The 17228-nt window shown below is 41.0% G+C and overlaps 1 protein-coding gene across 2 annotated transcripts in view; it reads right to left on the bottom strand.

Moving 5' to 3' along the window:
- Positions 1 to 11228: 11228 nt before the first annotated feature.
- LOC138665406 (gastrula zinc finger protein XlCGF53.1-like) overlaps positions 11229 to 17228 on the bottom strand; it is a 33660-nt gene continuing 27660 nt past the window's right edge. Inside the window, exon 5 of one of the 2 annotated variants that reach the window (XM_069752853.1) lies at positions 11229 to 16379. In XM_069752853.1, coding sequence (XP_069608954.1) covers positions 14923 to 16379 — 1457 coding nt within the window. In that variant the 3' untranslated portion in view covers positions 11229 to 14922. The remainder of the gene's footprint in view (positions 16380 to 17228) is intronic. The other variant, XM_069752854.1, reaches the window with a different exon arrangement.

The following is a 17228-nucleotide window of genomic DNA, read 5'->3' as shown; positions in this document are numbered from 1 at the left end:
TGGGTATTTGTCAGATCTCTGTGTGCGCTCTGATCGCTAAGCACACTGTGTTTCTGGATTGCCTTCATAACACCTGTCATTAGCAAACATAACACAGGGGATCAAGAAATCCATAAAACAAGGTTTCAAGATTTCATTTTTTTCCTATCCTCCTCAAACACTAAAGAAAACATTACTGTAACAAAAATTACAGCATGCTCTATAATTGGACTTTCAAAACTTATCCAAGAGTGTCGCTCCCCAAGTACCAGTGACAGTAAAAAAATTAAAGCGTTATCCTCGCTTGTTTCTGGTTTATATAAACCCAATAGAACATACAGGAACACACATATCTGAAACATTGTCACTTACAGGATATTCAAGATGGAGTGTACAAAGTCCACCATCCCTCTACTATGAAAAAAAATTCATAATGGCTATCATCGACTTACAAGATGCCTATTTTCATTATACCATCCATCTGGTCTACCAAAATTTGCTAAGATTTGCCATATTTAAATATAATTGTATTCTTCCATTTCTAGTACAATGTTCTTACATTCAGAGTCTCTTCAGCTACGGATATTTTTACAAAAATTATTGCCTAAGTGGTGGCCTTTATCAGAAAACAAAATATCTGCAAGATCCCTTACATGGATGATCTACTAATTATGGTCTAATTTGTTCCTCCTTATGTATAAGAGCTAGACAAGAAGTGCCAAATCTTAACATCCTTGGCTTGATTAATAAACTTATAAAAATCCAGCTTTATTCCTTCAACTCAGACCTTTCTTGGAATGCTTTTGGTTTCTCAAAAACAAACCTCCTTTCTAAAAAGAGATAAGTGACTTAAGATAGTATGAAATATATCTTTGTTTCAGAAAACAAAGAACAGTATCCTTTAAAGAAGTTGTCCTGTACTTGGACAACTTCTTCTCATACTGCATGCTTGGCCCCCATAAAATAATAAAGCCTGTACTCGCCTGCGGTGTCGGCATTCACTCTCCAATGGGGCTCTCGTCCAGTGTTGTGACACGTGACATTGGCTTGAAACCTTAAGAATGAAGTCTAAATCTCAAGATATATCATAACAAAAAGATCGGAATTTTCAGAAAAAAATCTAAACGTAAGAGATCCTTGTGTTGGAGTAGACGCTTGTAAGCACTGCAGGGAATTCAAGTTGGCATATGCATTTTCACCAACTCCTCTCATATCAAAAACCTTACAAAAAAAATCAGAAGCCCTCAAGACAATACTTTAGCTCCCGATTGGCCATCGAGGTGTTTGTTTGGATTTCTGACCAATTTGAAGATTAAAGAATTTATTTTTCCAGATCTGCTTCAGCAAGGTCCTATTTGTGACACAGATCCTCAGCAACCTATACCTGGCTTGTGAAAAAAGCTATTTTAAAAAAGCAAGAGGTGTATAAGATACTGTCATCCATACGTTACTGAAAAGAAGAAAAATGTTACAAATGCCATTTACAATAAGGTATGGAAGACCTTCTCACTTTGGTATGGTGAAGCTCCTCACTGTCTTCATCCGGATATTGCCAAAATCCTGAAAACCTACAAAACTGACTGAAATAATATTTTATCCCCTTAAGGACTGGGTGATTTTTCTTTTTTTAGTGCTTTAATTTTTTGCTCCCTTACTTTGAAGAGTCATAACTTTCTTATTTTCTGCCCACATAGCCGTATGACTGCTTTTTTTTTTTTGCAGAACAGTTGTACTTTTGAAAGATTAAATTAGTTTTACCATACAATGGAATTATTTTTTTTACCAGTTTTTCAATACAAGTGAGAGGGGAAATTGTGAAAAAAAAACAATTCCACATTTGTTGTTTTATTTTTTATGGCATTCATTATACAGTAAAAATCACTGATTCTCGAGGTCAGTAAGGTTACAGTGAAAGCAAACATGCATTTTTTTCCTAATTAAATGGTGAAGATTAACATTTTTTTTTTAAGTGCTTGCAACGTTTTCAGTCGATGGAGCTGTGTGATGGTTTGTTTTTTTGCAAGGTGACCGAACGTTTTTATTGATATCATTTTGGATTAGACTTGCGTTTTTGTTTTTTTTTTCTCTTTACGGTTTTTAACAATTGGCTTAGTTACTATAATTTGATATTTTGATAAATCAGACTCTTTATGGATGTGGTGATGCCACGTGCATTTTTTTCAATCTTTATTTTAAATGTGGGGAAAAGAGGGGTGAAAAATGTTTCAAAATCTTATTTTAAATTGCGTAGGGGAGGGACAATGGGCAGTGAAGACTAGGGCGCCTTGCTGGGCCTCATGCTATAAATGCTGCAGTCAGAGATTGATAGCAGCATCCACTTGCGGCTGTTAATGACATATGATAGCTCAATAATACTGCCATCATCTGGCGGAAAGAGATCTGCATCTCCATTCATACTCTGCTGACAAGCATCCAACTTATACTGCGCTCGTTATTAAGGGGATAAAAGTCCAGATTACAGCTCTACGATCATACTTTGATTAAGTTCTGACTGACCATCGTTGAATAAAAAGGTTAATGACAGCAGCCTCTTGATTTTCTTCCAACAGCTTCTGAAGAAGTCCCATCATGAGATTTAAATGTTGCCTTCAAAGACCTAATGCGACCTTCATTTGAGCCCTTACTCCTGGTGAACATAAAGCTAACCTGTCATCAGGATTTTTCTAAGTAAACTACAGGAGTTGTCTGTTACACTAATTTAAAATGATGCCTGGGTTGAAGAAATCCATCTTATGGCTGTTTAATCTGTGTTTGTAGTTTTGAATTAGAGATGCTCATGCTCCGGGGCGGGCCTGTAGGCTGGTCTTTTTTTTGTGCTTGTACCTCTGGAGCCCTGCCGTCTCCCAGTGATGTCCTCCGGGCAGCCGGAGTCTTCTTTTGGGAGAAAATGGTGGGGGCACGCAGTGCCCCCGCCGAGATCTATCAGCTGGAAACAATAGGACATTTTTCCTATTGGTTCATTTTGATCATTGTGATAGACCCTATCACAGTGATCAAAATAAAAAAAATTGTAAATAAACCCCCCTTTTATCCCTTAGTTAGGGAAAAGCAATAAAATAATAACTACCGTACATAGTTATTTCCATTTTTCCTTTAGGGTTAGAGTTGGGCTAAAGTGAGTTGGGTTAAGGTGAGTTGGGCTAAAGTTAAGAGTTAGCATTAGAGTTTGGATTAGGGGTGTGTTGGGGTTAGGGTTGTAGTTATGGTTGCAGTTAGGGGTGTGTTTGGGTTAGGGTTGTGTTGAGGTTAGAGTTGTGGTTAGGGTTGGGACTAGGGATAGGGGTGTGATGGGGTTAGGGCTGGAGTTAGAATTTGGGGGTTTCCACTGTTTAGGTACATCAGGGGGTCTCCAAACGCGACATGGTGCCACCATTCATTCCAGACAATTTTGGATTAAAAAACTCAAACGGTGCTCCCTCCCTTCTGAGCCCTGCAATGCACCCCACATATGGGGTATCAGCATGCTCAGGACAAATTGGACATCAATTTTGGGGGTCTAATTTCTCCTGCTACCCTTGGGAAAATAAAAATTTGGGGGCGAAAATCATTTTTGTGGAAAAAATTATTTATTTTTAGGGCTCTATTTTATAAACTTCTGTGAAGCACTTGGGGTTCAAAGTGCTCACCACACATCTAGATAAATTCCTTTGGGGGTCTGGTTTCCAAAATGGTGTCACTTGTGGGGGGCTCTCCAAACACGACATGGCGTCCCATCTCAATTCCAGCCAAATCTGTGTTGAAAAAATCAAACAGCGCTCCTTCCCTTCTGAGCTCTGCCGTGCGCCCAAACAGTGCTTTACCCCAACATATCGGATATTGGCGTATTCAGTACAAATTACACAACTTTTGTGGTTCAATTTTTCTTTCTACACTTGTGAAAATAAAAAAAAATTGGTTCTGAAATAAAAAAATGTTTGTGAAAAAAAGTTAAATGTTCATTTTTTTCCGTAAACATTGCTTCAGTTCCTGTGAAGCACGTAAAGGGTTAATTAACTTCTCGAATGTGGTTTTGAGCACATTGAGGGGTGCATTTTCTAGAATGGTGTCACTTTGGGGTATTTTCTGTCATGTACACCCCCCAAAGTGACTTCAAATGGTGTTATAAAAATGAGAAATCACTGGTCAACTTTTAACTCTTATAGCTCCCTAACAAAAAAAAAAATTGTTTCCAAAATTGTGCAGATGTAAAGTAGACATGTGGGAAATGTTATTAATTAGCTCTCTGATTTAAGGGCATGAAAATTCAAAGTTTGAAAATCACAAAATTTTCTCCATATTTCTGTTTTTTCATAAATAAATGCAAGTCATATCAACAAAATGTTACCACTAACATGAAGTACAATATGTCACGAAAAACAATGTCAGAAACAGTGGAATACGTTGAAGCGTTCCAGAGTTATAACCACATAAAGTGACAGTGGTCTAAATTGTAAAAATTGGCCTGGTACCAAATTGGCTGTCACTAAGGGGTTAAAAAGAATGGATGAACTGCAGGATAAAGACAGGTTATCAATCTTGGTGTGATTCCATTTGGAAAAACGAAGGCTTAGGGTCGAGCTTACTACAATATACAAATACAGTATATGAAGGATCAGTACAGAGATCTTTCTAATGAAGGGTTTACTCATAATTTGAGGCTATTCTTTACTGTAAGAGCAGTGAGATTACAGAACTCTTTCCCACGTGCTGTAATGGTTGATTTACTACAAAAGTAAGGGCCTGGACGCCTTTCTTGAAAAATATATTACTGGTTATGGGTACTACTAGATTCAGTAATGGGACGATGATTCAGGGAACAAGTCTGATTGCCATTTGTGGAGTCGGGAAGAACACTTTTGAGGGTCTACAGCATCTGCTTCATAGGGTTTTTGCTTTCCTTCAGGTCAACATGGTGGGTTGTAGGTTGAACTCGATGGACTTACTGTCTACCTTCTACTATGCTAATTATGCATATTGTCTTTTCATAATCTTAACAAGTTACAATTCAACCAATCAACATAAGAACACGCTCACAGTTCTTCACCTATAAGAATGCAGGAACAGTCTGTAGGTCAAAGTCTCGTAGAACAATACACCCTCAGTCTCATGTCCTGTCCAGGTTGAAACAATCATGGTCTCATAACAGCTGTGAACTTTACCTAGTAACAAAATTTAACTTAAAACAGCAAGATGGTGTTGAAAAGCACAAAATGAAGCCTGCTTTAATTTTTTTTAGTTTAACACTTCACATTCCCCCCTAGATAAATTTTGTTAACTAATATGCAGCATCAGAGGTACTATCCCGAGCTATAAGCTCGAGGGGTACTGTCTTCACATGACTGGTGCCATGTTATCAGCCATGGCTGTTGCGGCGCACCCGTCCCCCCTGTATGCTACAATTTACGGATAACAATTTTTGATGACGGTGGAAGAGGTCTTTTGAAGGTAGCCATGCGCTTGGCTTCAACATCTTCATTAGGTAACTTCGTGAAATCGGTATAGAGAAGAGCAGGGATGGCAACGCTTTTGGTATCATTAGTTGTCCTAGTGCAGAATTTCCGAATACCTACAGAAATACACCAAAGAACAAGTTTTAGTATTACATGACAAGGATAAAGGCAGCGATGTGTAACAAACTGCAAGATTCCAGCTATTCAGCCCCCAAATCCCTTAAACCAATTGGCTGGATTGAGAAAGGAGAAGGTGTCTGCCCACCAACTGTCCTTATTACGGTCATTGTCTTTATCATATTGATCTCTGAGTCTTTGAATATCCTCTAACTTTAACTTCATAGTACTATTGGGATCTATATAATGACAGCAAGTGGGTCCAATAACCTGACACATATCACCCTGTGCTGCTGTTAAGTAATCCAGTACTACAATATGTTGATTAGTGACTATGATAAGTTGGTTTTGGACAGCAACAGTAGTATTAAGTATATCCAATATATCCCAAATTTGATCATCTAGATCAGTGTTCCCCAACTCCGGTCCTCAAGAGCCACCAACAGGTCATGTTTTCAGGATTTCCTTAGTATTGCACAGGTGATTGAATTCTTGCCTGTCCAGGTGATGCAATTATCACCTGTACAATACTAAGGAGATCCTGAAAACATGACCTCTTGGTGGCTCTTGAGAACCGGAGTTGGGGGTCACTGATCTAGATAGTCTGTGGCCCTAACCAATTTATCCCACATTTGTGTAATCATAGGGTAAATGAAAATAGAACTGACAATTATATTGGCTATACCCATCTGTGCTACTAATCTTTCATGATGTTGTACAAACTTATTATTCAAGGATTTTGGGAAATTTAGGCTGTCCCATGCAGTTACCAATGTTATTATAGAAAATACGAAAAACCAAAACATTATGCCCCCTTATTTGCTACTAGTCTGTTTAACCAGCTTGCAGTGCGATGCGTGGATCCACGTCGACCTTCCTTCCAGCTTTACTGACGTAGGAGTTATAAGGAGGACCTGATAGGGACCGTCATGCAAGGGTTCTAGTCCATGTTTTCTGACATGCCTTTTCACAACCACAAAATCACTAGGCTTCAAGTTATAACAAGTGTCGGTTTCTGCTGAATCTGGAAGGGAAGAAGAAACTAGAGCATGGGTGTTGGCAAGATTTTTACTAAGCTGAATAACATATGGAACAGTATGGTCAGTTTCCTCTGACAACTGCTGAGGCTGGAAATTTGCAACTGGGGGCCTAGCACCAAACAATATCTCATATGGGGACAGGCCATGTTTTGCATTACGGGTAGTATGAATGTGGTACAGTACAATGGGTAGGAGCTCTGGCCATGAAGCCGTAGTCTCCTGCATCATTTTGGTCAATTGTCCCTTCAGTGTGCCGCTCAGCCTCTCAACTTTCCCACTAGGTTGTGGATGGTATGGAGTATGGAGGGCTACAGTGGATCCAAGCATTGTCAGAACCTCCTGATACACATAAGAAAAGGACGGGCCTTGGTCACTTTCAACGACTTCTGGAACACCACATCTGCATATGACTTCCATCATCAGTTTCTTTGCTGTAGTTTTTGCAGTCATGTTGGTAATGGGGAATGCTTCCGGCCATCTGGAGAACATTCCGACAACCACCAGACAATATTCATACCTTCCAGACTTAGGCAACGTAATGTGGTCCACCTGAAGCCTTTGAAAAGCATAGTCTGGCTTAGCAAGGTGCTTCGGGGGTACACTTTGAAGTTGACCGGGATTGCAGGTCTGGCAGATGTTACATGCACGGTTGAGTGCTGTCAGAACTGTAGAAATACCTGGAGCCCAGTAGAATTTTTGTACCAGGGCTAGGGCCTGTTTTTTTTTTTTCCTCGATGTGTGGGCCCATGTGCCCACGTGGCAATACCAGGGTACATCCGCTTAGGGAGACACAAGTTGGTCCTTTTTCCAGAGACCATTGTCCATACGTGCTCCATCAGATTTCCACTGCTTCACTTCTTCCTTTGGGGACATTTTCTGCATCATCATTAAGCGGGGTGCGGCAGAAAACCTCAGTCTGGCATGGATCATCAGGTTCCTGTAGAGTCAGTCTTTCTTGTAACTGTTTACGCTGAGAGCGTGTGGTCACCATAGTTGGTATGGTCGGTTCAACGGGTAGGAGAGCAGCAGCTTTTGCTTGCATATCCGCAAAGGCGTTACCAACAGTCTGTGGACTGTTCCTAGGACCGTACGCCTTAACTTTGATAATGGCCACCTGGGTAGGTAATTTGATTGAGTCCATGAGGGTTGTAACAGCTTCAGCATTCTTCACTGAAGTCCCGGCGATAGTAATAAACCCTCGATTGGCTCATAGGGCTCCGAAATCATGAGCAATACCAAATGCATACTGTGAGTCCGTGTATATATTAGCCCGCCTGTCTTTGGACAGAACAAATGCAGTAGACAGAGCCTGTAGTTCTGCTTCTTGTGCTGACTGAGGGAGGGAGTGCAGCTGCGTGCATTACAGTGTCTTCCGTAGTAACAGCGTATCCGGTGTGGAATCTGCCAAACTCATCAGCATATCTTGAACCATCCGTGTATAACACCAGATCAGGGGAGGCACGATAAAGGCTTTCCATACAAACCGGTGATCTTTCCTTATAGTTCATTATACCGTCTTTCAGGGCATTGTAGAAAGGTTGCATTATGCGGGATGCGTCCGATATCCACTGACAACAATAAGTACATAGTCCAAGAAAACGCTGGAGTTCAGTCGCATCTTTCGGAAAAGGAAGGGAGCTGACGGCTATTTTTCTTTCTTTTGTGAGGTGTCTGACACCTTGAAGGAGACAGTGACCCAAAAATGTCACTTGACCAAGGCAGAACTGAAGTCTAGAGGCCGAAACCTGACAGTTCAGATCTGCCAGATACTTGAGGAGGCTAACAGTAGCAGCAATGGCTTCCTGCTCTGTTCGTGCACACAACAAAAGATCATCCACATACTGAAGCAACGTGACATAGGAGTGATTTAACTGCCAGGGTAAAAGACACTCGTCCTTATTTTTGGCAAACAGATTGGGACTGTTTTGGCCCCCTTGTGGCATAAATGTCCATGTCAACTGTCGTCCCTGATAAGTGAATGCAAGCAGAAACTGGCAATCTGGGTGTAATGGAATGCTGAAGAAGGCATTGGCAAGGTCGATGACTGAACCAAGCAGCATCCTGAGGTATCTGGGACAAAAGAGTATGTGGATTAGGCACAACCGGAGTTTCTAGAACAGTAACTGCATTAACTGCCCGTATATCTTGTACCAGCCGGTACACAGGGGGTTGGCCGGGTGGGTCTTTTAAAAGGAAACAAGGGCGTGTTACATGGGGAAACACAGGGTACGAGGGCACCATTATCGAGCAACGTTTGTATTTGCCCCTTGAGGGCCCCGCTCCTGATCATGTTTCAGAGGGTATTGATGGACTTTGGGAAAAGGGGCACCAGGTTTGAGAAACACTTTTACTGGTTCTACATGCATTTTCCCTATATCATCTTTTGACCAGAGTTTGGTATCTTTGAGAGATATGGGGTGAGTCGCTGATCCTCAGGCATTATTGGGGGTGGATCTGGGCCTACCAGGGCCATCATAACTGTGGGAAGGGCATGTAGGATATAGAATCTCCTCATTGTGTTCATCTGCATAGGGGTTATGTAACGTAAGGACCATCTGACCATCATCTTGGAATTGTATTCTGGAGCGGAACTGTGATAATAAATCTGCCCCCCGTAAATTTACCAGACATGCGTGAGAGATTTCGAACTGAGCAGTAACTTCAGGGAAAGGTCCCACAGGGATGGGTTTTTTAGGAGTATGTTTATTGGGTCTGCCATCTACTCCAATTAAAACAAGCTCTTGATCTGAGAATTGACATAGAGGGGCTGGGGAGGGAGATTCCCAGACATCGGGTTAAAAGAGATATTGGAGTATGGGACTGGATTTGTGTATGGGAGGAGGGCTGGAGCCGGAGTCTACTGCTGCCGCTGCCAGGCTACTGATAAGGAACGAGCTGTCCTTGTAGCTGGGGTGGGGGGCTGAGGGTGGAGCAGGAATCGCTGCGGCTGCTGGTTTAACCTTTAATTTCCCTGCTGATGCAGAGCGGGGTAAGTTCTTCTGAAAACTTTTTCACTATTTTTAATGCATCATCTGGAGTGGAAGTCTCGATATCAGGTCTAACTGACATTATTGCCTCTTTCAATTCAGATTTGAGGCTGGACATTAAAGCTGCCACAAAAAGGTGTGAATGGGCTTTATTATACAATGAGAATCCCAGATCTTTAAATACTGCCATAAGACGCCCATAAAACTTCTCGGCAGTCCAGGATATATTGGTGTCTTGGGGTTAAGGGGCATAGGGCTTACAGTCGGGAGAAGAGGCTTAATTTCCTGGGGAGGGACCATATCATCTAACAGGGAGCCCCCCTGTCCCAAATTTTTAATTGTCTCTCTGGCACATTAATCTTAGTCACTTTCTCAGTTCCTTCTTGCACCACAAAACATCCAGTTTTTTGTCATAGGTGTACACAACTTTCCTTTTTCAACGTAACAATAACAGAAACAATCAACTCACTTCCTCTGTTGATCCTCAATTTGCTATATATCAATCACTCAACTTGAAGCAGGTGAATCTTTTACCAATCTTTCAATCACACTGATAACCAAACAATCACTTACAAGTTTCCTTCTAAAACTAGGCACCATATTTCACTTTCAACTTCCAACTTCAACTTACAATATTTATTTCTACGTCAATACAGTACTGTTGCTTTAAACAAAACACAGATCTCCCAGCGCGTACTACACCAAGGACAGAATATACAGAGAATCTTGAGCGCAGCTACATGCCCCCTCCCATCCGAGACTTGAGCGGAGATAAGAATTAACAGCATTCCTCAACCCAGAACAGAGAAAGCAATCGCGCAGCCGTTTGATTCACCCCTCCCATCAGGTATTTAGAAATTTCACACAGAAACAGAATGCAGCAGTTCTCAGATTTAATAAATTTCTACAAAACCTTCATCACACAAATTCTTTTTCTTCCATGGAAACTGATTCTCCTTTAGAGTTAAATATCCTTACTTCAGTTGTGCACAGTACTAGTGCAGCCGTAGTCTGCTCCACCGGGTCTACCCGTCCCCCACTGGGACAACCCAAAAAACGCGGTACTCAGTGAAAGGAGGAGGGCGTCTCAGACTAACCCTCCGGACACCTCTGGACATATATATCTATATATTCCTGAGTCACGCATCGTACCCATCTTTGATCACCTCACCACGCCTGATTCTAACAGTGATCAGGATTTCAGGATATTTTGACTATAAAGAGAATTACATCACTGGTCAATCCAGGGTGTCCGTCCCTTATGAGGTACGGTTCGAGCACTGGGTCCCCAACGGAACTACACCTCTATATGATTTCACCCAAGAATCACACCACCATCGGGGACAAACCTCAGATCCTCTTTGCAGCAACAAACACTGGAAAACCACACCAAACGGTCAGTCTGAATATATAACTGCCAACTTACCGTGGTTGTTGTGGGGGATGATCAGTCCCAATTTCCAGTGCCTGTGTCCGGTCCGAGGGTCCTTTGTCTTGTCCTCCAGGGGCAGAAGCGTTCCTGTTTGGGGCCCCACGTTGGGCGCCAAGCTGTTGAGGGAGGATCTAAAGTGATCCTTCACGGTTGACTCAGTGATTTTGAAATTGATCTACAGAGCGTTGCCGGCAACTGAAAATGACCAGACGGAGACATGTGTCTCTGGGAGGATTGAGCAGATCTCTGGCCCCCATTTATTGTGTATCACTTTTCATAATCTTAACAAGTTACAATTCAACCAATCAACATAAGAACACGCTCACAGTTCTTAACCTATAAGAATGCAGGAACAGTCTGCAGGTCAAAGACTCGTAGAACAATACACCTTCAGTCTCATGTCCTGTCCAGGTTGAAACAATCAAGGTCTCATAACAGCTGTGAACTTATCCTAGTAACAAAATTCATCTTAAAACTGCAAGATGGAGTCGAAAAGCACAAAATGAAGCCTGCTTTAATTTTTCTTAGTTTAACCCTTCACAATGCGACGGATCCGTTTTTTTACTGGATCCGACTTTTTTTTACCCGGGGATAGAGTTTGGACTTCCTGTTCCGGGAGAGAGAGAGCATTGCGGCTTTAAGTCTCATCTCGGCATGCTTAGCATGTCAATCTCCGCAAGGAGAAACGATACTTCTTGGATACCATCAACTATGAAACTGTTCTCCTGCATTCACATATCTGTGAGACAAGGTCTGAGCTCGGACTGTCCGCTTATCTCCTGATCCAATCTTGACAGCCTATTCAATGAGGTGGTCATTAGGCCGGCAGTCGGTCTGTGCTCGGACCGTGGCGTACAGATTTGAAAATTCGGCGAGAGGGTCAAAAAGGAATCTGTCAGCAGAATTTCACATCCCAAACTATTTTTATGCCCATGTAACTCTTTCAAAGACAAGTCCAGCAATATCTTTACATAGCCAATCTGTTTCTCTGTTACTCACATGTAAAGCGCCATGGAATAAAATGGCGGTTTAATAATAAATAATAATAGGTTTTCAGCCTCAGTTGCATACTATTTGTAGATTTATGGAAAGAACAGAACATAGTTTCCAATGCTTTTATCAAGGATATCCATGTATAAAAAAAAGAAAAATGGCCAAAGCATACAGTATAATTTGATCAACATCATATTTCATTTATCAATATCATAAACATGATTGAGACTACTTTCTTGCATTATCTTAGTGGCTTATTTTTAGTTTTACTTTCACCTCCATTTCTTTGGATGGGCTGTATTCCCTATGAAGATGATTTACACCTACATCAAATTAACGAAAAATAGTTTCATGTATATTAACTATCTGCATTGATGTATTGTATATATTTAGGATCTTAATAAAGGAAACATGATGTTGATCAAATTATATAGCATGCTTTGGCTGATTTTCATTTTAGTATTTTTTTTTTCATACATAGATATCCTTGATGAAGGGTTTTGTGCCGAAAAGCTGGAAACTATGTTCTGTTCTTTTCATTTGTTGGCTGTGAATTAAAAATCTTTGATCCAATTCAATTATACCAGAAGTGTCATGTTTCGAGTACCGAAGGTGTCTTCTAAAAATTGATTATTTTTCCACGTCTAAATATAGGAGTGCATAAAACTCTATCTATTTCTACTACAGGTCCTTCTCAAAAAATTAGCATATAGTGTTAAATTTCATTATTTACCATAATGTAATGATTACAATTAAACTTTCATATATTATAGATTCATTATCCACCAACTGAAATTTGTCAGGTCTTTTATTGTTTTAATACTGATGATTTTGGCATACAACTCCTGATAACCCAAAAAACCTGTCTCCATAAATTAGCATATTTCACCCATCCAATCAAATAAAAGTGTTTTTTAATAACAAACAAAAAAACCATCAAATAATAATGTTCAGTTATGCACTCAATACTTGGTCGGGAATCCTTTGGCAGAAATGACTGCTTCAATGCGGCGTGGCATGGAGGCAATCAGCCTGTGACACTGCCGAGATGTTATGGAGGCCCAGGATGCTTCAATAGCGGCCTTAAGCTCATCCAGAGTGTTGGGTCTTGCGTCTCTCAACTTTCTCTTCACAATATCCCACAGATTCTCTATGGGGTTCAGGTCAGGAGAGTTGGCAGGCCAATTGAGCACACTAATACCATGGTCAGTAAACCATTTACCAGTGGTTTTGGCACTGTGAGCAGGTGCCAGGTCGTGCTGAAAAATGAAATCTTCATCTCCATAAAGCATTTCAGCCGATGGAAGCATGAAGTGCTCCAAAATCTCCTGATAGCTAGCTGCATTGACCCTGCCCTTGATGAAACACAGTGGACCAACACCAGCAGCTGACATGGCACCCCACACCATCACCGACTGTGGGTACTTGACACTGGACTTCAGGCATTTTGGCATTTCCTTCTCCCCAGTCTTCCTCCAGACTCTGGCACCTTGATTTCCGAATGACATGCAAAATTTGCTTTCATCAGAAAAAAGTACTTGGAACCACTTAGCAACAGTCCAGTGCTGCTTCTCTGTAGCCCAGGTCAGGCGCCTCTGCCGCTGTTTATGGTTCAAAAGTGGCTTTACCTGGGGAATGCGGCACCTGTAGCCCATTTCCTGCACACGCCTGTGCACGGTGGCTATGGATGTTTCCACTTCTCCACAATCTTTCTCAGGGTCCGGTCTCCTCTTCTCGTTGTACAGCGTTTTCTGCCACATTGTTTCCTTCCAACAGACTTACCATTGAGGTGCCTTGATACAGCACTCTGGGAACAGCCTATTTGTTGAGAAATTTCTTTCTGGGTCTTACCCTCTTGCTTGAGGGTGTCAATGATGGCCTTCTTGACATCTGTCGGGTCGCTAGTCTTACCCATGATGGGGGTTTTGAGTAATGAACCAGGCAGGGAGTTTATAAAAGCCTCAGGTATCTTTTGCATGTGTTTAGAGTTAATTAGTTGATTCAGAAGATTAGGGTAATAGGTCGTTTAGAGAACCTTTTCTTGATATGCTAATTTATTGAGACAGGTTTTTTGGGTTATCAGGAGTTGTATGCCAAAATCATCAGTATTAAAACAATAAAAGACCTGACAAATTTCAGTTGGTGGATAATGAATCTATAATATATGAAAGTTTAATTGTAATCATTACATTATGGTAAATAATGAAATTTAACACTATATGCTAATTTTTTGAGAAGGACCTGTATTTGTAGATCGGACACCTCTGTCACACCGGCTCTATTCACTGCCCAGTGCTGCTTAACTGACTACTCCTTTGTCTGAAGTCTCACAACATAAAGGTTGTCAGTCAAACAGTAGGAGGCGGCACTGGGTGGGGAATAGAGCTGGAGTGACAGAGGTTTCACATTTAAATAGCTCTTCAGCCTCATTTGCATATAATTTCAAGCACTGATTTCTGAGTAATGGAGGAATGGACTGGCAATGTAAAGGTTGACTTGTGATTGAAAGAGCTACATGGGCATATCAATAGCTTGGGCACGGTGAGGTGCGGGAGGTCTGACAGATTCCCTTTAAGCCTGATTTAAGAACATTGACCAGAGATGTGATTGACAGCTGGTAAAATGATGACTACTCTGGGAGTGACATAAAAAGTAGAATGTAGCTTGCTTCTCCTGCCACTTTAATATCAACAAATATCAATATAGGTGTCATCCTGCACAAAAAGACATAAAACAGTAAAAATATAAGTGATAAAAGTGATAAAAGTAGCCGGTCATGTTAGTCACAGAATGCTCTCAGAGATTTAAGAAACACAAAATATATGTTCTTTTTATACATTTCATTTTAATCTACAAATGAAAGGGGCACTTCAGGATCACACAGATACTCATAAATGGTATTCATGTCTGAAACCTATCATCCACTAAACACTTTTGTCATATATACAATAAGCGCCAGTGTCATAAATGTTGTGGGACCAGCCATTTCTTTTATGGGAATTCCAATGGTTTTGCAACCTGTTGTCAACATATTTCTCAACATTAGTGGCTGGTTTCTCTGTCTCGTGAGTTCTGAGATGCCGGTTCAGGTGACCTTTGTGTCCAAAACGTTTACCACATTCAGAGCACACAAATGGTTTCTCTCCTGTGTGAATTCTTTGATGTACAACCAGATTGGAGTTGTTGGTGAAACATTTGTTACATACAGGACAAACAAAAAGTTTTTCCCCCGTATGGATTCTTTGATGTATGACCAGGCTTGACTTATAGAAAAATAACTTTCCGCACTGTGGACAAGATACCTTACTTCCATTGTGCATTGCCTGGTGTTTAATGAGGCCAAAGTGGGAGGTGAAGCTTTTCTCACATGTGGAGCAGATATACATACCATCTACTTCAGCCTGGGTGGTCCGGTGGTTCACATACGGCACCTTTTCAGGTGCTTTATGCCAATCCCTGTATTTTGTGACAGAACATCTCTTACTTGCTTTTGTAACATCGTTCATTCTCTTCAGTGCTTGCCCAGGAGTTGACTGTATTTGGGCACAGTCTGTAGGGATGTACAGTTCATAGCCCTCTTCCTGAGAGATGGGTTCCTCTTTAACTTGTTTGGGTGTATATTGTATTTGCATGTGATTGGATGGGCTGTAAATACAAGAATTTAGATAGTTTTCTTCTTCACAAAGAACCGGTTCCTTCTTAATATCAGCTGGTGTGTATTGAGGAGGGCCCACTGCGTAAATATTAGCTCCTGTGTCATTTACTTTTTGCCATGACTCCTCCTGATCATGAGTGGACTGATAATGTGTGGGTCCATAACTGTCAGTTTCTGTCGGTACAATTTCTTCCTTAATTTGAGTATGCAAATATTTTGCCTGCGCACAGGATGTACCTGTAAAAGTATCCATAGAGGTTTCTCCTATACAAGATGCGACCTCTGGATGACTACGCTTCACATCTACGTAGTCTCCTGCGGAAATTTCTTCAGGACAAGTAAACAGTTGCCTAGCTTGAGAAGCTAAATGTTTTCCCTGTGGATGATCATTAGCAGTGTAATTCACATTTCTAGGTTTTATTTCATTAGGTAAGCAGGAACTGAGGATATTTGTGGCACAACTCTTTAAGTTTTCATCTTCATTTGTAGAAAATTGACTCTTAATAGCTGAGACTTCTGGTGGTTTTTCATCTTTAGATATATGCTTAAGGGCATCCGTTTTGGTTATACGTTTGCTAATGTACCTGACCCGTCTTTTTTGGGATTTTCTCCATTTAGAGGTTTTATGGTCTGCTTTAACTTCTTTGTCGCTTGCATTTGTATTTATGCAGGCCACTGAAGACAAACCTTGGTTATCTTGCAATTTAGTTTCTTCCTTAATTAAATCTAGAAGAAAAGAAAGCAAAGCAACATGGTAAAAGCCCATAATCACTACAACACAATTCTGGGTCAGATGATCAGCCCTGAATAATTTATCATTTTCAAAACATTAATCTCTGGGTTGTCATGAGAGCCGGGGGTCTGCTGATGGCCTTTCGTTCTGTCAGATAAATGTATACATAGATTGGAGAAACCCATACACATTATTCACTGTGCTTTGAGAGAGTGAGATAGAGAGAGACCTGGACGTGAAAATCCTTCCGGGCATGCTCAGAAGGGAAAAACTGGATCCGTCGCTGGGTTCCTGCGTGTGACGGTCAGCGACGGATCCTGCGTCCATAGGCATCCATTGGAGCCGACGACGGGCAGCGCAGGATGCGTCGCTCACCGATTTTCCGACGTGCACAAAAAACGTTACAATGAACGTTTTCTCTGCATGACGGACCGCTATTCTACGACGGATCCAGTGCACGACGGATGAAACGGATGGCCATCCGTCACAATCCGTCGCTAATACAAGTCTATGGGAAAATGCAGGATCCTGCATTCTGAAAAAACTACGGATTGTGACGGATCTGAAAAGATGGAAGTGTGAAAGTATCCTTAGTGATTGTATGTACTTTTCTTTTTAGGTGGGTGCATATGTGCTCACATGTATATACACAGTATATATATGTATATGTGTATGTGTATATGTGTGTTGATGCACACCCATTTGGATGTTTACTAAAATTAACTATTTGGATATGACCTCTCCTTTTAACTGCATCCTTGTATGTATTTTAATGTAGTTTAATGCATGTATCAGTCATATTTATTGACTTGATATATTTGTCATATGGTATATATATTAAT

The sequence above is a fragment of the Ranitomeya imitator genome, chromosome 2 (assembly GCF_032444005.1).
Source record: "Ranitomeya imitator isolate aRanImi1 chromosome 2, aRanImi1.pri, whole genome shotgun sequence".
NCBI lineage: Eukaryota > Metazoa > Chordata > Amphibia > Anura > Dendrobatidae > Ranitomeya > Ranitomeya imitator.
This window is presented reverse-complemented; position numbering and strand designations above follow the sequence as displayed.